This window comes from Megachile rotundata, chromosome 7, assembly GCF_050947335.1.
Source record: "Megachile rotundata isolate GNS110a chromosome 7, iyMegRotu1, whole genome shotgun sequence".
Lineage (NCBI taxonomy): Eukaryota > Metazoa > Arthropoda > Insecta > Hymenoptera > Megachilidae > Megachile > Megachile rotundata.
In genome coordinates, this window is record NC_134989.1 from 18,530,035 (window position 1) to 18,555,798 (window position 25,764).

The 25,764-nt window shown below is 32.3% G+C and overlaps 8 protein-coding genes across 14 annotated transcripts; 3 read left to right on the forward strand and 5 right to left on the reverse strand.

Annotated features, from left to right (window-relative positions):
* The first annotated feature begins 87 nt into the window (after window positions 1-87).
* LOC100882975 (leucine-rich repeat protein soc-2 homolog) lies at window positions 88-6,402 on the forward strand. The gene is made up of 2 exons (XM_003708343.3): window positions 88-171; window positions 298-6,402. Exon 2 carries the CDS (start codon window positions 659-661, stop codon window positions 2,489-2,491), a length of 1,833 nt encoding a protein of 610 aa, XP_003708391.1. The 5' UTR covers window positions 88-171; window positions 298-658; the 3' UTR covers window positions 2,492-6,402.
* On the reverse strand, window positions 2,855-6,428 carry LOC143264866 (uncharacterized). Its single transcript, XM_076533891.1, has 4 exons — window positions 6,276-6,428; window positions 5,856-6,196; window positions 5,570-5,759; window positions 2,855-5,476 (listed from the first exon to the last, which is right to left on the reverse strand). The coding sequence occupies exons 1-4, from the start codon at window positions 6,426-6,428 to the stop codon at window positions 5,381-5,383; spliced, it is 780 nt and encodes a 259-aa protein (XP_076390006.1). The 3' UTR covers window positions 2,855-5,380.
* Window positions 6,429-6,745: 317 nt separating this feature from the next.
* Window positions 6,746-8,187, forward strand: LOC100879095 (uncharacterized). 3 transcript variants are annotated; one of them, XM_076533895.1, is made up of 3 exons: window positions 6,746-6,852; window positions 7,415-7,564; window positions 7,775-8,187. In XM_076533895.1, the coding sequence occupies exons 2-3, from the start codon at window positions 7,434-7,436 to the stop codon at window positions 8,019-8,021; spliced, it is 378 nt and encodes a 125-aa protein (XP_076390010.1). In that variant the 5' UTR covers window positions 6,746-6,852; window positions 7,415-7,433; the 3' UTR covers window positions 8,022-8,187. The 3 variants fall into 3 exon arrangements, with proteins under 3 accessions (XP_076390010.1, XP_076390008.1, XP_076390009.1); XM_076533893.1 differs by having other exon boundaries at window positions 6,782-6,856; XM_076533894.1 differs by lacking the exon at window positions 6,746-6,852 and adding an exon at window positions 7,087-7,267.
* Mcm2 (DNA replication licensing factor Mcm2) lies at window positions 7,733-12,781 on the reverse strand. 3 transcript variants are annotated; one of them, XR_013038833.1, is made up of 16 exons: window positions 12,520-12,781; window positions 12,194-12,363; window positions 11,955-12,118; window positions 11,792-11,874; window positions 11,528-11,710; window positions 11,237-11,448; window positions 10,973-11,165; window positions 10,694-10,897; window positions 10,381-10,612; window positions 10,042-10,292; window positions 9,696-9,860; window positions 9,301-9,600; window positions 9,046-9,228; window positions 8,798-8,953; window positions 8,526-8,723; window positions 7,733-8,007 (listed from the first exon to the last, which is right to left on the reverse strand). XR_013038833.1 is itself a non-coding variant. In XM_012297539.2 (16 exons), exons 1-15 carry the CDS (start codon window positions 12,520-12,522, stop codon window positions 8,595-8,597), a joined length of 2,628 nt encoding a protein of 875 aa, XP_012152929.1. In that variant the 5' UTR covers window positions 12,523-12,781; the 3' UTR covers window positions 7,733-8,007; window positions 8,559-8,594. The 3 variants fall into 3 exon arrangements, 2 of the variants coding, with proteins under 2 accessions (XP_012152929.1, XP_012152928.1); XM_012297539.2 differs by having other exon boundaries at window positions 8,559-8,723; XM_012297538.2 differs by lacking the exon at window positions 7,733-8,007 and having other exon boundaries at window positions 8,419-8,723.
* A 147-nt stretch (window positions 12,782-12,928) lies between these two features.
* Window positions 12,929-14,257, reverse strand: LOC100883269 (vacuolar ATPase assembly protein VMA22). Its single transcript, XM_012297534.2, has 2 exons — window positions 14,123-14,257; window positions 12,929-13,491 (listed from the first exon to the last, which is right to left on the reverse strand). The coding sequence occupies exons 1-2, from the start codon at window positions 14,226-14,228 to the stop codon at window positions 12,938-12,940; spliced, it is 660 nt and encodes a 219-aa protein (XP_012152924.1). The 5' UTR covers window positions 14,229-14,257; the 3' UTR covers window positions 12,929-12,937.
* A 264-nt stretch (window positions 14,258-14,521) lies between these two features.
* Window positions 14,522-15,038, reverse strand: LOC143264867 (uncharacterized). Its single transcript, XM_076533901.1, has one exon. It carries the CDS (start codon window positions 15,036-15,038, stop codon window positions 14,796-14,798), a length of 243 nt encoding a protein of 80 aa, XP_076390016.1. The 3' UTR covers window positions 14,522-14,795.
* A 535-nt stretch (window positions 15,039-15,573) lies between these two features.
* LOC100879320 (uncharacterized) lies at window positions 15,574-24,482 on the forward strand. Of its 3 annotated transcripts, none has more exons than XM_003708392.3 (9): window positions 15,574-15,724; window positions 16,067-16,237; window positions 16,358-16,491; window positions 16,593-16,737; window positions 16,835-17,029; window positions 17,146-17,360; window positions 17,439-23,394; window positions 23,477-23,535; window positions 23,618-24,482. In XM_003708392.3, exons 1-9 carry the CDS (start codon window positions 15,682-15,684, stop codon window positions 23,708-23,710), a joined length of 7,011 nt encoding a protein of 2,336 aa, XP_003708440.1. In that variant the 5' UTR covers window positions 15,574-15,681; the 3' UTR covers window positions 23,711-24,482. The 3 variants fall into 3 exon arrangements, with proteins under 3 accessions (XP_003708440.1, XP_012152936.1, XP_012152935.1); XM_012297546.2 differs by lacking the exon at window positions 15,574-15,724 and adding an exon at window positions 15,729-15,847; XM_012297545.2 differs by lacking the exon at window positions 15,574-15,724 and adding an exon at window positions 15,816-15,950.
* On the reverse strand, window positions 23,386-25,500 carry Ssb-c31a (single stranded-binding protein c31A). Its single transcript, XM_012297543.2, has 4 exons — window positions 25,345-25,500; window positions 24,970-25,077; window positions 24,637-24,853; window positions 23,386-24,559 (listed from the first exon to the last, which is right to left on the reverse strand). The coding sequence occupies exons 2-4, from the start codon at window positions 25,024-25,026 to the stop codon at window positions 24,477-24,479; spliced, it is 357 nt and encodes a 118-aa protein (XP_012152933.1). The 5' UTR covers window positions 25,027-25,077; window positions 25,345-25,500; the 3' UTR covers window positions 23,386-24,476.
* Window positions 25,501-25,764: the final 264 nt, after the last annotated feature.

Consider the following 25,764-nt stretch of genomic DNA (forward strand, 5'->3'; position numbering starts at 1 on the left):
TTCGCAAATAAACCATAAGTAATTTCACGCATGTTAGCAAACTTCAGGTAAAGCCTTCTGAACAGTGTGATGTCAATTTACGGCATACGACTCACTTCATGGTCATATACACAGTGAACAAAAAACGTATAAACAATTGAAAAAAAGTAATAGGACATACATAATTAACTGGTAAATATATTTAGTTACCAAATTTCAAATTCCTAAGTATTTAAACTTTCAAGTACATAACCACATAAACCTCCAAATTTTCGAAATTTCAAAATTCTAACTTTATAAATTTGAACAACATTTTAGATGTCATTAGTGTGTTTACACGTTATCTCTGATTATGAACCAATCAGCGTAAACGTGCGCAGTATGAACAAGAATTGTCGTTCAGAACTACGGTTCTTTCGCAAACTAAAGAATACCATATACATATAAATATCACAAGGTAACGTTTAGTTGGTTTTTAGAACGGTACTAAATATTCGTTGTTCACCTAGTCCTTCCTCTGTCAGCCGTATCGCGTTTGCGCTACTTGCAGCTACTTGCAGTAGTAGATGACATCGATATGTCGATACGTATAGAGTATAAAATCATGAAAAGTGTATAATGTTGTAGAAATACAAGAATATACACAGAAAATTACCGTAATTACGATAGTGGTTAGGTTATGAAAAAGTCGAACAAATATTGGACAGGTGTGGGTAACATTTCAACGGTGTGTTTGTCCGAGGTAAAGAGGGACCGTGGGGACCTCGAAGACAGTCTTCCGACTTTTTACATGAAGGAACAAGATATTCCTGAGTATTTGGAAGGCTGTGGTTTAACCACCTGTACAGCCGGTGATATGCCCGAAGACGTAGATGTCCTGCGGGACAATAAGGAGCAGACAAAGGAGAAAAAATTATCCTCTGCCTCCATAGCTGGTCCCGACACAAAAAAAACCGTAACTGTCAAACACCCGGAATCAAATAAACCGAAACCAACCACGAAAAAAGGCAAACCGATTCAAGCCGATCTAGATGTGTCCAAAGAATTTACAAGATGCAAAGAAGAATGCGTAACACGATTGGATTTAAGTAAATCCAGTATTACTAATTTACCTAGTACAGTGAGAGACTTGACGCATTTGGTCGAGTTTTATTTGTACGGTAACAAACTGGTAACATTGCCACCAGAAATTGGTTGCCTCGCAAATTTAGAAACATTGGCATTGAGTGAAAATTCTCTTACCAGTTTGCCGAATACGTTAGAAAATCTGAAGTCTTTAAGAGTCCTTGACCTGAGGCATAATAAGCTCAGCGAAATACCTGATGTTGTTTATAAATTAACGAGTCTTACTACCTTGTTTTTACGCTTCAATCGAGTCCGATATGTAAGTGATAACATACGAAATTTGACTAATCTAACAATGTTAAGCTTGAGAGAAAATAAGATCAAAGAACTTCCTGCTGGTATTGGCAAGTTAGTTAATTTAATAACATTCGACGTGTCTCATAATCATTTAGAGCATTTACCCGAAGAAATTGGAAATTGCGTCCAATTATCTACGCTTGACTTGCAACACAACGAGCTTCTAGATATTCCAGATACAATTGGAAATCTAATTTCGTTAACGAGATTAGGACTTAGATATAATAGATTAAGTAATATTCCAAAATCACTGGCAAATTGTAAACTAATGGACGAGTTTAGCGTCGAAGGCAATCAAGTGTCTCAGTTGCCAGATGGTCTGCTTGCAAGCCTCTCTGATTTAACGACAATTACATTGTCTAGAAATGCTTTTACCGCATATCCATCAGGGGGACCAGCTCAGTTCACGAATGTTTATTCTATTAACCTTGAGCATAACAAAATAGACAAAATACCATATGGTATTTTCTCTAGGGCTAAGAACCTGACAAAATTAAATATGAAAGAAAATCAGTTAACAGCTTTACCTTTAGATATTGGGACATGGGTCAATATGGTCGAATTAAATTTGGGTACAAATCAACTTACCAAAATTCCAGACGATATTCAGTGTCTTCAAAGTTTAGAAATTTTAATACTTTCCAATAATTTGTTGAAACGTATTCCTGCCAGTATAGCAAATTTACGTAAACTTCGAGTTTTGGATCTCGAGGAAAATAAGATTGAATCTTTACCTAACGAAATTGGTTTCCTGAGAGATTTGCAAAAATTAATTTTACAGTCGAATCAAGTAACTTCTTTACCCAGAGCGATTGGTCATTTGACAAATTTAACTTACTTGAGCGTAGGAGAAAATAATCTAAACTACTTACCTGAAGAGATTGGTACGCTAGAAAATTTAGATTCTCTTTATGTGAATGATAATGCAAATTTACATAATTTACCATTCGAATTAGCTTTATGCACAAATCTCAGTATTATGTCAATTGAAAATTGTCCACTTTCTCAAATACCACCAGAAATAGTTGCCGGAGGCCCTTCTTTAGTAATTCAGTTTTTAAAAATGCAAGGACCTTATCGATCCATGTAACAAAATTAGAAAATTACCTCCTTATATGACTTAGATGTCGATTCTTAATGAGAGTGATACAGAAAAAAAATATTTGATACAAATATTTATTAACTTAAATTCTCACTGTAATGATCTCACGTCGATATAAAATATATGAGTATTATCGATACAATGAATGAAAAGGTGCATATATTTATATTCTCATAAATTGAATAATAAATAATGAATAATCATATATCTGCGATACATTTTCAATATGAGGAAAGAAACATATGTATAAATATATTGTGAAATTGGTGCTGAGTTACAAACATGCACAGCAAATAATAGAACTACAAGAAAACAGAATTATAATGAAATATTTTAGATACAGTAAAGATATAAATTATACTGAAATTTTATTAACATGGTATACATATATACACACACACGCACGTACACATCCAACACACACACACACATACACACAGAGTTTATAATACTTCATTCTTCTACATTTTTATGTGTATTATTTGGTAATATATAGTATAATGTAAAATATTATTCTTAGATACATAATTATCATTTCAACAGCTGTCTTAGTTACAAAAGAGTGAGATAATGTTATGAATTAGAGGAAGTGTACAATTAAGAATCGGCATCAATACTTTTACATTTTAGTTATTGCTATTCATTGCCATACAAAGAAACTATTTTGGTGACAAAATTAAAATAATAATAGTAAACTGACACTGTATTATAGTATAAAGCTTGTAAATGATTAGTTACTTTATGTTATATCAAGTTATAAGTTATAGGAGCTTCATTTATAAGAAATGAAAAAAAAATTGCTCTTCCAAAACACAAAATCTAGTTATGTATATAATTTAACTTACTATATTAAAATGTGTATAATTTTTTTTACTTCTAAGACCAACTGAAGAAATTTACTTATAAAATTATGTACTATCTGAAAAAACATACAAAAATAATTCTATGTTTTAATTATAATTTTTGCTTCCATGTCTGTTAAATTAGTTGCAATATTCTGTAACAATTACAAAGTGTATTTAAATGATATACTTTTACAGAGCATTCAAACATTTAATGGTATTTATTCTTTTACGGATCAATAAATTACAACAAATAGAATAATTAATAATTTTAATTAAATCACTATTATGCTCTCATCAGATAAAAGAGCTGCCAAACATATAAGTATAATATTAGTTTTAGTATCGTATAATTATAAGGTTAATTTTTGCTAAGTTCCATAAATGGTAGCTTCTGGTATATTAAATGAACATTTTCTATTCATTTGTAAAATGTTTATTCATCGTACACATACAAAGAGCATTAGTTTAGTGACAATATACTAGTTTTGAATGTTTGTATGTTAATCATATTATAATTTTTAATTATGTACATATTTATAAATATATATTTGTATACATGTTTTTTATTGGTTTCATGATTGTACTAGTTGATTAGATTTTATTTATAGCCAAGGGTATATTGATTTTTTAAACATGTTATACATTCTTGTACGTGTACAACCTACTGAAATATTGATATACCATGTTTCTTATTTCGAACATATTACAATACTTATGATTTCATTTATCTATTCTTTGTTATACAATGGCTGTGCAATATATGTAAAATAATTAGCACAACTTTACTTACGATAATTATAACCCAAAACCAATATATCGATGTATTATAAATTATAAAATATATTAATATACCTTGTTCTTTAAGTAATGTTATTTATTTATACTGGAAGTACCATTTCTTGTATATTTTTATGTTTGTTTTTCGTAATGAATTTATCCAATTTTACAACTGTCAAAAGCTGTAAGCATTAATAAACTAATTCTGAGCAACATTTATTATACAAAAATACAAAATCATTAATTTTATAAATTGTTAAAATATTTACAATGTAGAATGGAACTTAGCAAATTTTCAATTATAATTAAGAAATGATATATTTTGTAACTATTCACTGATATACTATGTAAATGTATAATTTGTCATGTGTCTACAAGTTTTCTATGCTAATTGTGTTTCAGATATAAGAATATTATGTAACTATATTAAACTCGTCTTTCAAACATTTACAAGTTGTCTATTAAATAATAAAATCCGATAATAATGTTGCACAAAATTAAGATCTTCTCTTAACTTCATGTTAATATCTTTTTTCTTTGTTATGTTACAAATGTTTTACATAAAATTAATGATGAAAATTTTATAAAGTTCAATGATAACTCTCAGGTCATTTTAAATTGTAATAATCAGTGTCAATTCATAGATATGATGCCAAAATAATTGTGCTTGTATTTTTCACCTTTCGTTTAAAACAACGTGTAATAGTGGTCATGTGTATGATGTAAAAATCATATAACATTAATTGTCTTTGTTAAAAATATGTACAAAATATTGCAGTTAAGTTATCATTTTATTTCTCTAATATATGTATGTGTATTTCATACATTTTAAAGTATTAAGTTTGAGAATATATACAAAAGTTGCCAAAAGAAGTGCTACAATTACAATTATTGTTGTGATAAACTGTTCAACAGTTTTAAAATATATAAGTAACATGATATGATCGAAAGATAATTAAATTTATATGGAAATTAAAAATTGATTACTGTTCTCAAATTATAATCTTGTTGAATAGTCTATCGAGCGATATTACATATATGATTTAAAAATTGTAATATTAATGTAATTCAGTGTATATGACTACATAGAATGCTGTATATTTCTAAATATATGAATATACTACAACTATATTTAAATTTGTTATTCCATTTCTAATTATATTCAGGATGAAACTTAATTTGCAAACATATATATATATATATATGTGTATTAATAAATATAAAGTTAATAAAGTTAACAAATATAATTTTATTCTTAATTTTTCAAAGATTGTTGATATTTTAAAGAAATAACACTTTGTTTTTTCATAATAAATTTACCAAATGTTATGATATTGTTATCTTTTAAATCCTGCAATTCAAAATGGAATACAGAATATACTTTTTGTACCATTAAAATAACTTAAGAAAGAAAACAAACATTTTTACAAAGTATATTATATACCAATTTAGGATTCTGGATTATTGTACTTGAAATAGCTGTAACCTTGTTTCCAATAGATATACCAATATCAAAAATAGGGTTTTTAAACAGTTTCTTTGCGCTTACAAATGCTTTATTTATACATCTATTTGATAGTTGGCGCAAAGGTGTATTGGGTATATTCATAAAATTTTCTGAAGAGTTTAATAATCTAAAATAAACCAATGCATGTAACGAAGAATTATCTTGATAAAAAATAATATATAAATATTAATCCTCTATTAATATATTTACGTAACGGTTATACCTTATTACTTCCATTACTTCTTCAGCAAATAATTTTACATTATTTAAAGCACATTTATAATCTTCTATATTTTGTTGAATACTTTTATTAGAAACAAATTTTAATTCACTATTTATAGCATTAATTTCTTGTTTTAAATTGCTAAGTGTAGCTTCTTTATCTACGTTAATTTTTTGTACATCTTTCTGAAAAATACTGCTATATTTACATTTATGAGGTTTAATGCTTTCTATAATATTAGGATATTGATTAAAAAATACAAAATTGTGTTTTAAAGAGAAATTCCATATTTCATTACAAAACTTATCTTCTGTATTCCAAACTCGGTAATTTACATCGTTCTATAAAATGGAAGAAACCTTTACAAATTGAATGAAATGGAATACATATTTTAATTTATAGCCCTTTGTAAAATTTTACCAATTGTTCATATTTGTCTCGTAACAGCCTTTTCTTTTGTTGAAGTATACTACTTCTTTCAATCAAAATATTTTTATTAATTTTTAATTCTAGATTCTTATTCTTATACTTCGTTATACTTAAATAATGTTTTCTAGAATCTAAAGATATCATAATTTTCTAATAATATATATATATATATATATATATATATGTATTACGTAGATATTTGTATTAGTAATCACTAAACTATTTCTTCTTTTAAATTATAATATATATCACATTCGAATGCGAATATGGCTTTCTTGGAGAAAATTTTAATCAAAAGGAACAAGTCCCTACTACGTAACATTCGCGCCCTATCATGCATTATGTTTAAAAGCAAGCTATTTTATTTAAGCATTCTATATTTCAGAAAAATGATTCTAGGAACTACATCAAAATGTAATATAACATTTCTTATAATTATTATTTTTTATCATAATTAATAACCGATGTACCACGGTGTTTTAATGTGTTAAAAATTTAGCATTAAAAAATGTACGAATAATGAAATTTTCTTTCCCTTGTCGCCTAAGGAAATCTATCTTACTTAGTAGTAGGTATAATATATATTTAAATATGTACATGTAAAATTATTAATTGAAAACACAATTATCGTCAAATATAATATGTTCATTTACTATAATTTAATTACTAAAATCATTAGCAATAATGAATTTATACTTCGATGAAAACTTTTTCTTGTTTTTGTAGTAACATTATATACGAAACTTGATTGGTGGTTTCAAATGACCTACCGTATTATATATTCAGTTGCTTCAAATGAAATTGCGTTTTGTATTTGGTGTATGTATGTAAATCTTTTCAAGTAAACTAACCTTTTGTTACATATAAACAAATGTTGTTAAGACTTTTTACTTTTAAATGCAAGTAATTTATTGGATTAGAATTCAAAGGTATGAATATTAATGTAAGATGAGTTCAAACGGTTTGAAAGTTTTAAAGAAAAGGTTAGTATAAAGTTTGAATATTTTTTGCATATGCATAAGAAGTCATTTATTGTTTTTCATGAAACTATGTGCAAATAAAAGATAATAAACACAGTATAACAACATCCGTGTGTAGTCATTAAATTATTCTTCATGTATTTTTTATAGCAATCCATATCCACAGGGGATGCGATGTCAAAAATGTTTAGAAATGGGTCATTGGAGTTATGAATGTAAGGGCAAAAGAAAATACTTGCATAGATCTTCGCGTACTTCACAATTGAAGAAGGCTCTGAAAAAGCAAGAAGAATCTAACAGGTGAATTGATAAAGAACAATCAATGAATATAATGTGAATGTTTATGTATTCATGATATACATATACAGAGTATAATATAAATCAAGTAATCTACGGATTGCGAATCTTAATACGTTTTCTATCATAAATTCATAAATATCCACATTCTAATAATCAATAATGTCTGAAGACTTTAAAACTTACAATTTATGTAATCAAAAACTTTTACAGCGAAGAACGAAAAAAAGAAGTTAAGAAGAGTCGTCTACAGAAAAAAATGAAAATAGAATCTAGCAGTTCAAGTGATACAAATTCTAGTGCCAATAGCAGCAGTTCTAGTAGCAGTAATGATAGCAACAGTAGTAGTTCATCATCGGATAGTGAATCTGACTCTAGCGATAGTGTTTCCAGCAGTAGTAGTGGTAGCAGTAGTAGCACTAGTAGTAGTAATAGTAGTAACCGTTCTAAAAATAAATAATATTAATAATATTATTAATATTAATAATATTAATATTATATATAAGTAAAACAGTGTTTTAATTAAAATATATTTTTTGTTTACTTTGTAAAATAACGATTTTCTACTGCCACAAAGATATTCTCTTTGAACAATCTTAAATAAAAAACAGAAATCTTGAAACATAGGTATATCAATTTTTTAAAGATTTATCAGCTAATTCACTAGTATACTATAAATACATGTATGATACTTTTTTTTTTTGTATAAAATCGAAGTGACCGAAGTACTTATGTGTAAAATACATTTTAAATAATAATTTATACAATGCGCTTATAATATAATTTTGTTACTTACAAAACCGATATCCTATTAATATATTTAGATACTTATAAAATATCACTTTTTTACCATAGAATTCTTTCGTAACACAAGTATTTATTTATAAAACTGTTAATATCAAATATAAATATTACATTTTTTATTACACTATTACGTCAACGCATAATCTGATGTAAAAATTACGTTTGCATATCATGATGTAAATAAAATTATAACCATTTGTCTATTTATCTATGATGATATGTTGTTATATTAGTCGTCAATATTTTCCGGAAATGTTTGTATTATTACTTTTCTCCTTGAATCATAAACAAAATTATTTGTTTTGAAAATATCACTTTCATAAAATGGATGAAGATTGTATATATCAATTTGTTTAGCCTAAAATGAAAGGATAATTTATAATGAAACGAAATTTGCAAAATTTATAATGGATTAAAGTTAATTATACATACTCGGTCCAATAGATCTTTTTCTGAAATTTCAACTGTTGTAATACGACCTCCATGTAAAGCTTTTTGAAATGCTAAAGTATCTAATGTAATCTGTCTGAGTATGTAATATAAGAGTTCGCTGTGATCTTTCTGATACGATAAATACTTTTGGAATGTCTTAAAAAGAAAAATATAAAATTTATAACCGTTATTTCAATTATTATACGCATATTTACTGTTCCAATTAAACTGTACATAGATATGTATACCTGTCGCATGCTTCTCATTACTGAATACTTTTGAGTTTCAACAAAACTATCGAGCATCATTCTAATGGCAAGATTCACGTCACTTTCTTGAACATGATCTCTTAGATGCATTTTAGCACTCGCTTCTGCCATACGTATAATACTTTCTATGTGTCGTACAGTTATTGGCAAACTTCCAGTAGCCTATGAATTATTAAAATAAGAATTGTATGATATACAATGAAAATATCAATAGTTTGTGTATTTTCAACTTACCAAACTTTCTTGCCTTAACTGGCTATACAATTTAGCTACTTTATCTTGATCAATATTCGTCAATTTAGGATGAACATTTTGTCTCGCGTAAACTATATATTTTTTCAAAAGATCTTGCGGAATAGAAATATCATTTGCATTTTCTTCTGTAGGTATTACTTTTCCTGCATTTGTTGGATGATGTTTAATGTGGGAGTTTACCACAAATTTAGCTAAATGTCGATCTTGCATAGGATCTATTTCATCTTTTACAACGCACAAGATATCAAACCGAGACAAAATAGGTTCTGATAAATCTACCTAAACAAAGAAATAAATGAATGTTATCAAACATAATATTCTATTTATCATATTTAAATTCAAACTAAGTTTTTACTTAGAAAGATTTCTCTTACATTTTCTGAGAACGTCATACTAGCATCATATCTTCCTCCAATAGGATTAGACGCAGCTATAACCGAGCATCTAGCATGAAGCGACGTAACAATTCCTACTTTTGAAATAGATATACTTTGTTGTTCCATAGCTTCGTGAATAGATGTTCTATCTTGATCATTCATCTGAAAGTACGGTAATATTTACATTTTATATCAAATCGATTACGTACGAATATAGAAGTATAGAAATACAGAAATCTGGGAATCCAGGAATCTAGGACTTTAGAAATACACGTCTTAATATATTATACATACATATTTTGTTTTAATAGTATAAGTCTTTTATATAAAAAGATAATTATACCTTATCAAACTCATCAATTAGACAAACTCCATGGTCTGCAAGTACCAATGCACCAGCTTCCAAAGTCCATTCTCGGGTTGCGGGTGATTTCCTCACAAACGCAGTTAGCCCGACAGCTGAAGCTCCTTGGCCTGTGGTAAACACTGCTCTTGGTGCAATTTTTTCAACATATTTTAAAAATTGTGATTTAGCGGTTCCTGGATCTCCGCATAGTAACACGTTGATATCGCCTCTTACTTTATGTTTATCTCCTACACGTTTAATTCCAATACACTTATTATGTTATTATGTTTATAAAACAAAACATTCAATAAAAATAATATTAAACGAAGAAAATACCTGGATTTTTTGATTCTCCACCAAATATTGCCAAGGCTAAAGCTCTTTTTGTGTATTCATGCCCATAAATTGAAGGCGCAATACTTGCAACAATGCGATCGGCAATTCGATGATCTTTACTTAAAGCAATAATACTCGAAATGTCCTCCTCGGTTAAAGACTCCACGATTTCTTTCGAATCTTTCACTTGTAGATGATTAGCTAGCAGGACTGTTGCAAATACTGGAAAACCCTAATATATATATAGAAACAAAGTACCCACTAATTAGTTAAATATATTTTAACGTATAGTTTATTAATGTTATTTTATTACCTGTTCTGTATTTAATGAACCATCGTAACTATTTGTATAAATGGCTGTAACATCAACTTCATCTCCTGGTTTACAACGGTCACACAAATCTGATAAAAGAATACAGTCTTTGCTTCGAGGTATTCTTCCTGCAGGAATTTTACCTGGTGATTCTTGGATTGTAATTTTTTGATAATTTCTATATATTGTTTGTTCCATATTAATCTAAAATTAATCTTAACATATTTGTAATATGCTCATTTCATTGGCGAATTAAAGGATTACAATATCTAAACTTACCATAAAAGGTCCAACACTTTGACATTCAGGACACGATCCTGGCTTAACTTCGCTATTTTGATTTTGTACAAAAGGGCCAAGTATGTATCCACACTTTGTACAATCATACTTCACAACAGATAATTGTGGTAATACCCCTGTAGTTGCAGTAACAACTCCTAAAGTACGTACTAATTGATTCAAATGGAGTTTCCTATGTTCACAGTAAATTATGTTAATATTTTCTTTGCTGCAGCTTTATAAAAATATTAACTGTTTATTTACCTAAATGTACGAATTTCTTCTATCAACGGCAGTTCTGATATTCTAACATGAATTTCACTTGTAACTCTTTCGTAACTGGGGAAAATAGTTAATACTAATTCCTTTGCTACCTCATCAAATATTTCCAACATTTGAAATGGTGCTTCCGGCAAAAAATAAGCTAAAACATGTTCTTTGCTCGCAAGAATAGGAAACTCCACAACAAAACTAGACTGTTAACAAATAAAACATATATTTTGCAACCTAATATTATTTCATAACTAATTGTAATTAATAGCAAGAAACCAGTACTTGATTGCTCTCACACATGTGACGAATTCGTTCTTTATACATATATTGTCCCTTGGAATTGGTATGGGTACGCAGAAAACTTTTAAAACGATTAGAAATTTCAGTTCGTGGTCCCAACATAGACACCCACTCTTTAACTGAATGACCTTTGGTATCTTCTAAATTTTCAATAGATTCAATCATCTAAAATACAATAGCAAATGTTATTATTTATTATAATAAAACAAAATACAGCATGTAACAAAGACTGAAAAAAATACTTGCTTCCACATCCTCGATTTCGCCAGTTGCTGCTTTTTCAGCCATACGTCGTTTACGTGCCTGTATTTCTTCTTCGTCACTCTCATCTTAAATATATAAATATACCTATTGTATTTTATTATGTTTGTATAAAATATACTAATCACATATTTAAAAAATGAAATACCATAAAGTAAATATCTGTCATCTCTAATAATGCCAGCTGCCCTATCTCTTTTACGCATAGCAGATTCAGCAGCAGCACGCTCTCCCTGCGATAATTCTGAGTATTCCTCGTCATCCACAACATCTGGATCATATCTATCTAATGCTGGCATTGGACGATAATCACTAGAATTTTAACAAATAATTATGAAATATGTTCTGTTTCTTTATAACTACAATTAAATATACAGCAAATTTTACTCTTCCATGTTATCTCCAAACAATTCTTCTCCTTCTTCTTCCTCTTCACGAAGATCATTGTCAGTACCAAGCAAATCAGCTTCATTTTCAAATGGTTCATCTATTTCTGGGGCAGGAGATGTCATTGCTTCTGCATGTCTTTCAGAACGTGCTGGAGAACTGCTAGAATCCTAAGTAATATTATAAAATAGTGTAAATTATGAGATTTAAGATGTAATCTTACTAACATATTATAAAACATTAAACTAAGACTTTTATTACGAAACATATATATAATATTTTTTAAAAATTGGACATTTTACATCTTAACGTATTTATTATCTTACCATTTTGCTAAGGTACAAAAGTGTAAAGGCAATAAAACAAAAATATAAATTACAAACTTCAAATAAAACTTGTTGCTACTACTCTGTATTTCGTAAACTGAAAATAAGAAGTGGCGGGAATTTCTCTTAAATCGGAACTATTTTCAGTCAGGCCAACAATTTATTTGAGTCTAGTAAGTAACTATAACTGACCAATATCAGAGAATCTACATAGGAATGAAGGGAAAGTTGAAATCGTATTGGTTATTCTATAAGTTCATGTATAATTTCTTTTATTTTCCATGAAATTTGTTTATATAAATTAAAGTTATATAATATGCTTTCGAATAATTTACAACCGAAGTATTTTAAGACAACAAAAAATATAAATTTTATGCAACAAGGTTATACAGATTGAATGAATCAAATATAAAAATTTTTAATTTTTATTGACATATTCTGGACACGAATCATGTTTTAAGAAGTATAAAGATTGTAATTTGTCTAATACAGAAGTAATTTCTGCTTGTAAATTTGCTGCTCTTACAGCAAGATACAGAGATTCTTGGAAACGTTTTTGAGCAATTCGTAAACTTTGAGGGACTAGCACTCCAAACCATTTTATGGGATCCTGAATATCATCTATATTTTTGTCTGTTCTCTTTAAACTTATATCGAAATTTGGAATTATTTTGCCAGTTTCTTCAGTTAATTTTGTTTCTAATTCAAATAATGTAGCTACTTTTTCATCATCGGCAGGAACTTGTAATATACTTATACTTTCTTTGCCACGTATATACTTAGCTTTAGCTAATTCAATGTAACCATCACGTAATATATTTTCCATTTGAACATTAGTCTTGATCTTTTCTTCCATCAGTTCTAGGTTACGCAGCAAATTTTCATCAATTGCTTTACATATGTCATCTATGCTTTCATGCATTTTATATTCATATAGTAACAAAGAATTTATTCTACCGTATAGGACACTGCCTGAAATTTATAAACAAATAAAAATATAAGTTTTTTATATGTTTGTTATCGTTATTTTGTGCACAAGTTAATATATGTAATATAAGTATTATCTTAAAATTTCATACACTTCAATATAATTGATAAATATTATGAATTATTTCAATTTGTTTGATCACTTATAATCAACAACAATTTTTTCTTTTCATTTTTTTGTTTCAATAATTATTCTCGCAATTCTTGTATTGTTTTTAAACAGGATAACGATTGTAATATGTTTTTTTTTTTTGTTTTTTAGAAACAAATAGCCATGTATATACTTCGTTCAACGTTAGAACGAACATAAATCGACACTACTTCAGTCTGATTCGGTTGGGAACTAGGTTTAGTTAATAAGGTTGATATCACACGTAAAGTGACATACTGTCACGCATTAAGTTCATAGAAATACGGTTCACATAGAACGATCTCGTGAGTTGTAAAAAGAAGTAAAAAGAAATTATCCAGTGTGTCTTTCTTCATAAATCAATGAACATCCGCTACATTACTATAGGGATATGTAATTAATTGCAAGCTTCACTCTTGCGATAAACGTATCCAGCATGATAGAACAATTTACACTAGATTCTAGAATGATTGTAATGTATTTTACATCTTTTACAATATGTTGTAGTCTTCTTTTTCACAAGAACACGAGAGGCGCTGTTCTCCCGATACCCACGCTTCCTATCTGATAGAAATGGAAAATTGCTGTTCATTATTTTATTACAGAACGAATCAGCTTTCTTTTAAAGTTTAAGTACTTATTTGAAAAAATATTGTTATTTATTGATTCTTGCGAATTTGGCACAATACGTGTTAATACAAGGATGCTGTAACAGCGGGATCCATGAAAGAAAAAGCAAGTTGCATATATACGGGTTTCAAATTCTAAATAATCTAAGAAGCTGTCAAGCACTTACGAGATGTTATACAATATTCTTTTGCGCGACAAATGATACAAAAATGTATATATCGCATACATTCATAACTAATAATAAGACATAAAATATTTTATTTTCTTGAAACAATTTATTTAAATTACTGCATATGATTTATTAAACTATACAAAAATAACGTTATACACATTGTAGTCTTTGTTACCTTTATCTGATAAAATTGTTTATTGGTGACATATGTTTTTGAAAATATTCCATAATTAAAAGCTGCTAAAAATGATTGCGTACAGAATAGCAATAAATCTTTTAAATGGGTTAATTTGACTGTTCGTTATGATCAAATAAAAAATTGAAAAATTGATTGTACGCTAAATACTTCTAAATTTATTATGAATTCATCTTATATTTAGCTTCCATTTCTTCGATTTGTTTCTTTTGTTTCTTACTATTACAATTATCAATAAATTCTAAAAATTCTTCATAATGCTTTTTACTCGTAGTTCTGTATTTTTTCTTCTCGTTAATTATCCACTGTTCAATATTTTCTGTTTGATTGAAGTAATAATAAATTCCGATTGGAAATAATATATACATCATCATTCGTCCGACTTCTAATTGCCAACTTCCCATTGTTTACAAATCTGAAAATAAAATACTATTACACAAATATAATACCAAAAACTTCTTTTAAAATCTACATGACTGTCTTAAATGTCTAATTAATATAGTTGTTCATTATGATATGAAATCATAAATAATTATAATAAACAATATTAAAGAATAATAGAAACTAATTATAAAGTCGTTTGCTTTAGAATATTTTCGACAATGAGAAAAACAAACACTAATATATGATTAGATAATCATTAAACAATATCTAGCACTATTTAACAATTTTGACGAATGTTTTACTGGCTATACGAGACACACATGCGGAAATATGGACGACGAATTTCGATGGACCTTTTACATATAAATAGAAATAAATAAATATTTCGGTAAATGTAGTCGAAGAAGTTTGTAGCTATTATATGTACACATATGTCTGCTAATATCGTATCAAAGTCACTAAGCAGGGTAAAAAACTGTATAGAGAATACTATAATTTTTTAAGTTGGTAAAATTGTACGATAGAAGGTATGTTACTCTTTTGAGATTATCAAAAATTCGTTTTATTGAACTGAGTTTGAAAGTGTATATTTGCTTCAGTTGTTTCCAGAGTTCGTAATGAATGTTCAATGATACGATTAAAATTTAAAGATCAATAAACATTATGGAAACACTATTACCATCGGAAATAGCTAGATTAGTTCTTGGTAAGAGTGACACGATACGTATATTTGAAGTATTATATTTCTAATAATAATAACCTGTTGTATGGCGGGAATGTGAATATTTTATTCCGATCATAGCACGGAAAACGATAAAAGCACTTGTTGGTACGCAGTTTGATATTCGCAACACTGTTGTATATTACTCGAACGAATCGACTTGAATAAACTAAAAGTTTAAAGTGACATAAATTAATGAATAAAAAAATTGGTGAATAAATAAATTAATTCCGAGCATTATATTAAAGAGAGCATACAATGATAATCGTTCTTTGTTCAATCTTTTTGTAGTAGATTTTGCAGTAATAGAAATAAAATTGGTTTCAGGATATCTAGAAGGCCAAAGTTGTCTGGAAGCTGCGAAAGTATTTTTGGAGACCTGTCCACATTTACAAGAATGTCGTACCGTAATATCTAATGGGAGACGATTTAGCACAAGAGTCAGTGGAATGACACTGATCGACGTTATCGAAAAGTTTTTTGCTATTAACGCGACAAGTAGGATTTTACAGCTCGATTCATAGCTATATACATTAGTACAATAAGATTCTATCTATTTTTCTATGATACTTAGCTATCTCGAAACTTTATCTAAAGAAATATATGATATTTTTACAGTCCAAGAACGGCTAAGCAAAATTACAGATTGCGAACAATCAAAACATTGTGGAGATTTACTGGAACAATTGAAGTTTCTTATAGAAGAAACTCGTGGGCAACGTTTCGTCGTTAATATAAATGTTCCTTCACAGGTATACAGAATAAACAATCATTAAAACATTATCATTAGTATCAGTGCAGTGTTGGGTATGGTACATTATAATATATTTATATGGTATTTATACATGTACAGGCTAACTCTCAAGTATCAAATGGCTCCCCTATACTATCTAGCAGTATTCGTAAAAGACGCCACAGTAACAGTGATCGCGAACGATGCAAGCGCACGAAAGTAATGGCAAATACATCTCAGCAGACTGATTCTATCACTAGTCACGGTAGATGATCGTTAAGAATATTATAAGTTTACAGTATTTAAAGTATTTATGTTTATTTAAAAATTTTTGATCGTAATCCGTTTTTTTTCTTTCATAGCAAACAATTATAACAGCATCGAGGCAACACCGTTAGAAAGTTTACCTGGTCACATAGGCACGAGTGATCAATTTAAATGTACCATTAACGTTGAAGAGAAAAATCGTCATAACTCTGTAGGAGACAATGGAAATGAAGGCTGCAATAACCACCAAAATAATAGCAATAGCGACAGGCATAGTAACAATAATCATGGTACATATATAATAATAATAATAATAATAATACATATTCATTGATGTATATGTATACATATAAATTATAAAATTACGAATATAGAGTACAGAATTAAGGGAAAATATTTGTATTAGGCATTAATCAAGAAACGCAAAACTTCGAAGACGCCGTAACAGATAACAGATGCAAATTAAACGATGCAAAAGATTCGTTCGTGTTTGAAAAATGTACTGCGGCTACAAGTACGGAAGAGTTACTGAGTTATTCGTGTGTAGAAGTTCAAACTACTCCATACGATACACCGGAATCCGAATCAGAAACTAACGACGAACCAATTGAAAATCTTAGTGTAAGTGCTAATATTCATTTAATTTTTTTTTCTTATTAGTTCACAAATTAACTAATAAACTGTTATTGTCGTAATAAGTTACTGACGAAAGAGCTATTGAATCGTACCGAGTTACAAGAACGAATTGCTGAGAACATCAACAAAGCGATACTTCCAACGGACGCATCATCGAAAGAAGAGCATTTAAACGATGCGCCAATGAACAGCGAAGCGAACACTTCTATCGTATCGGAGCTAAATAACGCAATTAAGTCAATAGTGGAGGCAACGGAGTCCGATCCCGTATTCGAAAAATTTCTCGACGAAATGATCGGATCGCAAATAGAAACGGACACGAGTCCTGACGAAGAGATGGAATCCAATAGACAGAAACCGAAATTAACCACGAATGAATTGGAAGAGAAACATGTTGAAATTTGTTGGACGAATAACGGGTCAGTAGAATCTGTAACGTCGGATATAAAATTATCCGACGAGACAGATGCACGTACGACGGAAGTACCGTTAAAGCACAGACTACGTAGTTCGTCCAGGCAACATAATGCTCGGATCGAAGAAGATCAACGGGATCAAGGGAAAGAAGATAACGCGTTGGAAGATCAGAATGCTGCCGCGGTATTGAGTATAATAAACGCAAATATTACAAATAAATGTACAACGATGTATGACGAGAAAAGCACAGATAACAGGAAAGAAGTTCGTAGCGCATCCGTGGATACGGACGAAAAGAAGACCGTCGAGATCGGAAGTTTGTCCGAAAAATCGTCGAGGTTTGAAGTTTGTCCCGAGGAAAGTAGAGAAGGAGAAAAAGAAAAATCGACGAAAGTCGAGAGCCGGCGTGGTGCTCAAGATTACAAGACTGTAGCGACAATCGGAAATAACGATACGGCCGAGTCAAAGGCGAAAAAATTATCGGTAAAGAAAGGCAAGCCAGTAAAATCTAAGGAGGAAACGATGAACAGCGCGAACAGCAATAAATCCGAGCATCTAGATATAACAACGGTGCCGACGTTAATAATGTGTTCAAAAGAAGAAATAAGCAATATAATGTGTACAAGTATGGCGTATCCAGCTGCGCGTTCCATAACGTCCGGCAGAAATTCGCGATTCGTACCAATCGTTCCAAAAGGTCCAACAAATAAAATCGGCAAAGAAGATGTTGTGGAAACGCTGTATTTAAAAACCGTAAACGTTGCTCGAAAAGTACCTGCATCAACGTTGTCGACATCGTTGACAACATTGGCTCCGATAACACCGTTCACACCTTTCGCTCCATTCACATCGTTCGCACCGTTCACACCACTGACATCGTTAACATCGTTGACGCAACGTGGAACGCAACAAGTAGTCGATAAACAAGATAAAACAGCAACCAACGAAACAAAAGGTACGCCGACTCGGACCGTTAGCAACGTGGTGGGTAGTTCGGTCACGAGTTCGGCCGTTTTGGGCAACGATGACGCTAATAAAATAGTAATCGGAGAATCGATCACCCTCTACAGCAACGAAAATAGCGCGAAAACGTTACTGGATAGTTCGAATATGCCTACGATAAACATAGAGGATAACGTTAGTTTGTCAGGCTCTGGACTATCGCCATACATAAAATTTAATTGTAGCAAGAACAACGAAAACCAAAGTTTATCAGACATCGACTTGACACCCGTTGTACAAACTAGCGAAAAAGTCGTAGCTTCGGTAAAAAACGATATCATTATCGGGCAACAACCTTCAGCGCGCAACAGTGTTGGCGAACGCGGCATCATTAACAAACGCACTCCGAGGTCCTTGTTGAAAAGCAGAACAAAAAATTATAGACTTAGTTTATCTACGCCTAGACGGAGAAATAATCATATAAGAGTTCTTGATTTTAATACACCGACAAAGGTAGCGTCTGCATCGGCGGCAACAGCTACGATCACAGCTACCGGTGCCATCGATGGTACAATTAGCGACAACGAAAATGCCTCGAAACAGCTTAAAGCCGTGCGTAGGACTTGTCTGTTCAAATCTCCGCCGTTTTCCGATTGCGCGATGGCGATGCACGATACCGCAATATGTCCGTTAAAAGCAAGTCAGCCTTCGTATAAAGTAAGCGAAGCTACGACGAAACATTCTCTGTCGAAGGTTACAAACGTTTGGGAAAAATCTGAGGAAAGCGGAGCTTTAACCGACGATGTTCGTACACGCGAGACCGATGCGAGCATTTCCTCCGAACCCGAATTAAAATCAACGAAAGCCACGAAGAATACATGGGACGCGGACTTGCGAAAATGTTTACGAGCAACGAGCGCGGAGAACGATCGTCGGGGAACAAGCGTATCGTCCAAGGTTGGACAAACGGCAGAATACGCGAAACGAGATAAGAGCCTGGCTTCAAAGAAGGAAAAATGGAAATCGCGAGTATCATCGAAAGGGAAAATTGGTAGAAACACCTCAAGAAAAGAGGCAGTCATCGATTCGAAGAAAAAACAAACGGTCGAAGAAGAAGAGCGAAAAATAACAAAACTATCGATGGAAGAAATACGAAATAACGTTGCGTTGTTAACGGATGAAAATTTGTCGATTACGCCCGTTGATCGGACCGATACGATTGACGTTGATGTTGACACCGATGATACGAAAACGAACGATCTTTCCGCACGGGATAAGTTATTTAACTTGCAAAAGGGTAAATCCGATTCAACGGCGATAAGAACAACGGCCAACAGTACGGCTGCAATAGAAACGATAACAGCAACAACAAGAACAAGAACAACAACGACGACGACGACTATGACGACTTCGACGACAATAACGACAACGACAAGAGCAGTCGATGATTCGAAAATTGAAAAGAGAGAAGCAAAAAAGTATGTTCAGTTGACAACGTTAAAAACGAATCTGAATAGATGTAACGCGGAAAATAACGTAACGTCGATGGATGATGCACGATTCTTGGAATTGACAAAAACATGCACAGACGTTTCCCGACAATTATTAGAAATACCTAATTTGATCGAACTGGAAACTCCAAGGAAATTAGAGAATTATGATGTTCCACCAACGCCTAGATTACTTAGCCCTAGCAGCAGTACAACTCCGTTCGTTAAAATGAACGAAGACTCGAACAAAATACGTAATATTATAAACACTCCGGAATTTCCAACAACACCTTGTATAGCTTTAACTCCGAAACACTTGGAAGAAACGATGACCGATGACCCGAAGAAAGAAACTTTCGATCGCTGTTCACCCTATTACAAACCCACTTTCGAAGAAAACGAACATTCAGAAAAATTATCGAAACCAAAATTGACGAAAGGTTCGCAAAAGTCTCCGCAGTGCGTGAAACCTCGTGATCTCGTTGTCGCGCTCGGAACGCAGTTTCCCCCGAAATTAGAAATAACGCAGTTCGAAGTGATCAAAGAAAATTTACCTAAAGAACAAGCGATCAGAGAGCTTAAAATATCAGCCAATTCTCGAGATTCGATTTCAACGACAGCGTCAATTCATCGGACAAAATGTAAGAAAGCCGATCATCGCTTAAAAAACGAAGTTTCGGAGTGTACAGATAAAACAGAACGTATCCAAGCGGACGAGCGTTCCACGAAAATAACCGGCAACGAAAAATATTTGCTCAATGGCGAAGAATCGAACGACAGCGATGCTTCGTCCTCGTCCTCTTCTTCCTCATCCTCGTCATCTTCGTCGTCATCGTCGTCTTCCTCGTCGTCGTCGTCGTCGTCTTCGTCAGCGTCGTCATCACCGTCGTCGTTATCACCCTCGTCCGGTTTCCCGAATTCCAGGGTAACGAACACCTCGGAGAAATCATCGTCGAACAAAAAATATAAAAACATTTCGAAAGAAATTTCCACCAAAACGAGTCACGACAGTTCGACGCGCAAAATCATCGGTATGCGCGTGAAAGAAACTACGAATACGGAATATTCGGTAACTTCAGGAAATACTTCAACGAAATTAACGATCAGATCAACGAACGTGTCGCACGTTAATCCTACCGAGGAAGCAACCATCGTTTCGAGAAAATGCGAATCTTCGCCGTTAAAAGTGTTTCCAGTAATGGCAAGCGAAAACGAAGGAACGGAAGAGCTGGGGGAATCGCGAAACGACGCGAAAGAAACTCCAGCCAAAAATGAGATTTTAATCAACGAAGCGGATATTTCCGAGACTCCTAGCAGTTCTAAGGCTGGCGTAGAAAACTTGACTAATTTGTCCTCGAAAATATCCGCGTTCATTGATTCGGAGAGTCAGAAGAAAGATTCCTACATAGGAAATTCTACGACGATAAACTACAAGCGAAAGACAAAAGTAGTAAACGCGCAGCGAATCGTTAAATCCGCAAAATCGGTCAAACAATTTTCTTCGTTACAAAAACAACAAAAACAGCAACGACAAAAGTGTCTGGGCATAGACGAGAAATTAATTGTTCAATTAGAAGCGAAGCGTCAACGTATGATCGCAAAGTTTCGAGAACTTCCAAATTCTAGTCTTACCGGTAGAACAACGACTCGACGGAAACGGATTATTCGTAGGGGTCAAAATAACATTAACGTAAAACGAAAAAACGATCGAAACGCGTGTATCCGAAAAACCGATGATCCGTTTAATGATAGTAAACGAAAGAAGAAAAGGAAAAAGAAGAAGATCGAGGGGTTCGATACCGAGAACAATAACCATAACGATATCGATGCCGCTGTTCACAACCAAAACAACAACAACAACGTTAGGAGCTGCAGCGACGACGATACTCGCGATGCCGGTGGTACGAGCGTAAGACATTCGAACGTAGTAGAATTTAAAGGGAGCGCTGATCGAAAAGAAGACGACGATCGGATCGCGACTCAACGAGATGACGCGAAAAAAGCTATCCATACAACTGCAGAGAATGATAACAACGACATTGAGGAAAAGAAAAAAGTTGCCATTCATAATGAACGATCGAACAGTTCATTAACGGATAATAAAGATGCTAGGAAATTGGAAGCGACGGAAAAATTTGATAATTTTGTCGGCATCAATACCGAAGAGAATTATACGCGAATCCTGAAAGAACGTAATCTTGATCGTAAAATCTTGTCGAGTAAGACGAACGATGAAACGATTTCGAGAAATAACGGCGTTGTTGCGATAAAAAACGAGAAAACTCGTAACGAAGCAAATGCATATCAAGCAATGGAATATCCGAATCGTAGTGGTAAAACGAATGCCGTATCTAAGTCGAAAGTCGATCAGGTAAAACGAGATTTATTTAGCGACGAAGAGAACGATCGCGAAACGAAGTTCTCGCTTAACCAGAACGAGTCTAGGAACGAGTCCGATCTATCGAATACTAAAGATTTATCGCATGTTCTTCAATGTTTGCAACTTGTTCCTGCATGCAAAACCGATCACCCGGACAAACTCGAACCAAAGGAGCACGAGGGTAATCGTAAAACGGATTTCAACGTGGCCCTACCGAACTCGGTAGAGTATCATTTTCTCTACGACGATGGTGCTTCGTTGAAAAAAAGAAGACGAAGATACAGCGCCCACGAATTTCAAATTAATATAGTTTTAAATGATCAAAATAACGACGAATGCGTTAAAGTATGGACAGCCACAGATTACGAAGAAATATTTAATATACCGCCGAAATCGAAAAAGAAATTACCGAGTAGAAAGTCGCCCTTTAGGAACGAAAATCATCGTGAAATATTCGATCGAACGTCCGTCGATGCTTCAACCGTAACTAGTATACGCGCTAAACCACTCGCCACTTCGTCTCCTATCGACAAGCCGTTATTCTCGAAAACGAACAATCTTGCTGCCACTGTTACCTCCATAATCACTGCTACCGCTACTGCAATTACCACCATTACCGGTACCGTCACCACCACCACCACCACCACCGCCACCGCTATTGCCACCACCACTATCATCACCGATACTGATATTACTGCTGGAACTTGTACGATCACCGAAAGAGACAAGATTATTCAACGTGAGAACGACAAGCGTGCGAAAATAGAAAAAACTCCAGAAATTATCAAAGGTAATTACATATTTATTACCGAAACCGCTATCCATCGATATGTTCTTTATACATTTTAATACATTATGTATTATGATTTTAGATGTCCCGATTGTAAAACATCAAAAGTCTATGTTTACGGATTCTAAAGAAAGTAAGCAGGTTGGTAACCAATTAGATTTGTTCGATTATTTTTAAACGGACGTTCAACGAAAATACAACGTGTTTTTATGGTTTCTTTTAGATCGAGAAACGGCAACATCTAACCGATCCTCAGACATTATTGAATAACTTGGATTTAGATAAATTCTTAACGTCTGTACATGGACCAGCTTAAACGTCATTCTAATTAACTGATCTTATTTGCGCGCGTATAATGATTTACGCGGATGTTCTGACATACTTGTCGTACTTGTTTAGAAATAAACATACAAGATTGTTATTACGTTTATCGTTTCAAATATTTTCAAATGTATTATCATGCGCCATTAAGCTCGATACTTGATAATTTTGTTGCCTTTGTATCTTTCAGGCTGTTTTTCTTTTCACTTATAACGTAAACTCGTAAACACGCTTGTTTGGATGAAAAGTAATTTTATTATAAATACCTCGCAATACGGGCAAAACGAATTGACACGTAACGTTTTACAGATGAAACTTATATATACGTATATCGAGCTGTCGTTATCCGAATTACGGTCGAGATTAGAGCTCTGAAGAAAATACGAATATTCGAATTTTTACGCCTGTAGTCGAGGCTCTAATCGACTGTATGTATATTGATTGGACAATTGTCAACGAAGCCTTAGTACAAAGTATGTCCACAGTAGGCTAGACGATTCGTCAGGCCTTACAGGCTGTCTTTCTAATTATTCGAATTATTCTATTACAGTAACAATTTGATATAAGCGAACATAACCTATACGATATAAGCAACAGTACAGATCCGAGAGATTCGCTTATATAGTATTTTTATTGTATTTAAACCGTCTTTTCTCACCACCTCGATCGGTTCGGATAAACGGAGCATTGGCGTATTTAGAAACGATACGAAAGAAAACATACATTAGAAAATAAGTATTTTTAAGTAATAAATGAGTATTTCAAGATTTCGAATGTACCGCTTTGTCCACGTCTTCGATAACGGCCGATAATTTCCGCCATTGCGCCACGCTCAAGCAAATACCTGTGTAGTAAAAACATTTTTTTCACTTATTTCTTATTTAACCATCTTTCGTTTAACGAAAAAAAGAGTATCAATACCTTTCTTTCCTGGTTTTAAGTTTCCATCTTTATCGAAATACATTTCTCTGATGTCAACGTATATTTTCCCCTTAAAGTCCCTCACAGTGACTTGGCGATTGTTCCCTAAATCCCAAGTATAATCCTGGTTTTCGCTCGATTCTCGTTTGGACTTTTTCGATGTCTTCTCGCCGGTATCGTCGATTTCCCTCTTTTGCTTCCTCTTCGATTTCACTTCCTTGTAAAACAAAATAACCTGTTCGTTACATGTTCGTATCGATGTGTCTGCACCCGCGTCAATGTCGATACTTTGCATCATATACGCTACGATATGTTCTGCGAAAAATCAGATACCTCGTTTTCGCTGCTATCGTCATCGGAAGATAACACGTATTCCTTCGATTTCGGCATCTTTTTATAAATCTGCTCGTCTGAAAAGAATCTCGTTGATATCACTGTTGTCTAAAAAGAATGGATATTATTTAACACACGTACAAGTGAACTATTTGTATTTAAATTTAACATTATATATCAAGCGACATGTATGTTCGATAATAATGAAAGTTAACAATATTTCTAAACATTCGTTCTAACCTTTTAACAATCACGATTTAAAATCGACGCAATGCTTTAAACTTTAAACGAATGATGCTGTGTTTTCTAACAATATTATACGCTATTAAACCAAAAAATTACACGACATTGTGTCATATGGTAAGAAACTAATACCTTAATTCGAAAATAACGTCGAACGATCTTTCCTCTTCTCTAGTTGTACTGTAGACTGTAGACGCATCAACACGTTCATACGTACTGACCTTCGAGCTATCGAACTTTTGAGTTTCGAGTTTCGATCTTCGATTTTCGAGTCACGGTTGTCTCAAACGTCGAATAATGCTTTGATTTTCCTACCAGTCTGTAGAATTAGCGTAAGAACCAGAAAGGAATGGTAGCTAAGATGATTTTAAACAAATTTGTCCTTCGCGGAAATATTGGACAAGACTTCGTTTTTTGAGTTATTAGCGAAATTTTTTCTTAACATGACATTTTTAATGAATAACGAAATAAAAAAAATCAAATAATTTGAAAGAGGTAAAAGCGTGAGAATGCGCGAAGTAACGATCAAAAAAAGTTCGATTTACATATTGC

Bases quoted from the DNA above. Each gene is read 5' to 3' on its own strand.
- LOC100882975 (XM_003708343.3), top strand. From the start codon at position 659: ATGAAAAAGTCGAACAAATATTGGACAGGTGTGGGTAACATTTCAACG.
- LOC143264866 (XM_076533891.1), bottom strand. From the start codon at position 6,428: ATGATATCTTTAGATTCTAGAAAACATTATTTAAGTATAACGAAGTAT. The intron at 5,760-5,855 runs GTATAACCGTTA...GGTTTATTTTAG, and splicing joins GAAGTAATGGAAGTAATAAG to ATTATTAAACTCTTCAGAAA. The intron at 5,477-5,569 runs GTATATAATATA...TTTGAATTGCAG, and splicing joins TAATCCAGAATCCTAAATTG to GATTTAAAAGATAACAATAT.
- LOC100879095 (XM_076533893.1), top strand. From the start codon at position 6,804: ATGAAATTTTCTTTCCCTTGTCGCCTAAGGAAATCTATCTTACTTAGT. The intron at 6,857-7,414 runs GTATAATATATA...TATTTTTTATAG, and splicing joins TCTATCTTACTTAGTAGTAG to CAATCCATATCCACAGGGGA. The intron at 7,565-7,774 runs GTGAATTGATAA...AAACTTTTACAG, and splicing joins AAGCAAGAAGAATCTAACAG to CGAAGAACGAAAAAAAGAAG.
- Mcm2 (XM_012297539.2), bottom strand. The intron at 11,449-11,527 runs GTACTGGTTTCT...ATTTGTTAACAG, and splicing joins ACATGTGTGAGAGCAATCAA to TCTAGTTTTGTTGTGGAGTT. The intron at 10,898-10,972 runs GTAAGTTTAGAT...GATTAATTTTAG, and splicing joins AAAGTGTTGGACCTTTTATG to ATTAATATGGAACAAACAAT.
- LOC100883269 (XM_012297534.2), bottom strand. From the start codon at position 14,228: ATGAACAGCAATTTTCCATTTCTATCAGATAGGAAGCGTGGGTATCGG. The intron at 13,492-14,122 runs GTAAAATACATT...TATAAATTTCAG, and splicing joins TACAACATATTGTAAAAGAT to GCAGTGTCCTATACGGTAGA.
- LOC143264867 (XM_076533901.1), bottom strand. From the start codon at position 15,038: ATGGGAAGTTGGCAATTAGAAGTCGGACGAATGATGATGTATATATTA.
- LOC100879320 (XM_003708392.3), top strand. From the start codon at position 15,682: ATGGAAACACTATTACCATCGGAAATAGCTAGATTAGTTCTTG. The intron at 23,395-23,476 runs GTAATTACATAT...TTATGATTTTAG, and splicing joins AACTCCAGAAATTATCAAAG to ATGTCCCGATTGTAAAACAT. The intron at 23,536-23,617 runs GTTGGTAACCAA...GGTTTCTTTTAG, and splicing joins ATTCTAAAGAAAGTAAGCAG to ATCGAGAAACGGCAACATCT.
- Ssb-c31a (XM_012297543.2), bottom strand. From the start codon at position 25,026: ATGCCGAAATCGAAGGAATACGTGTTATCTTCCGATGACGATAGCAGC. The intron at 24,854-24,969 runs GTATCTGATTTT...TTGTTTTACAAG, and splicing joins ACGATAGCAGCGAAAACGAG to GAAGTGAAATCGAAGAGGAA. The intron at 24,560-24,636 runs GTATTGATACTC...TTTACTACACAG, and splicing joins CTTAAAACCAGGAAAGAAAG to GTATTTGCTTGAGCGTGGCG.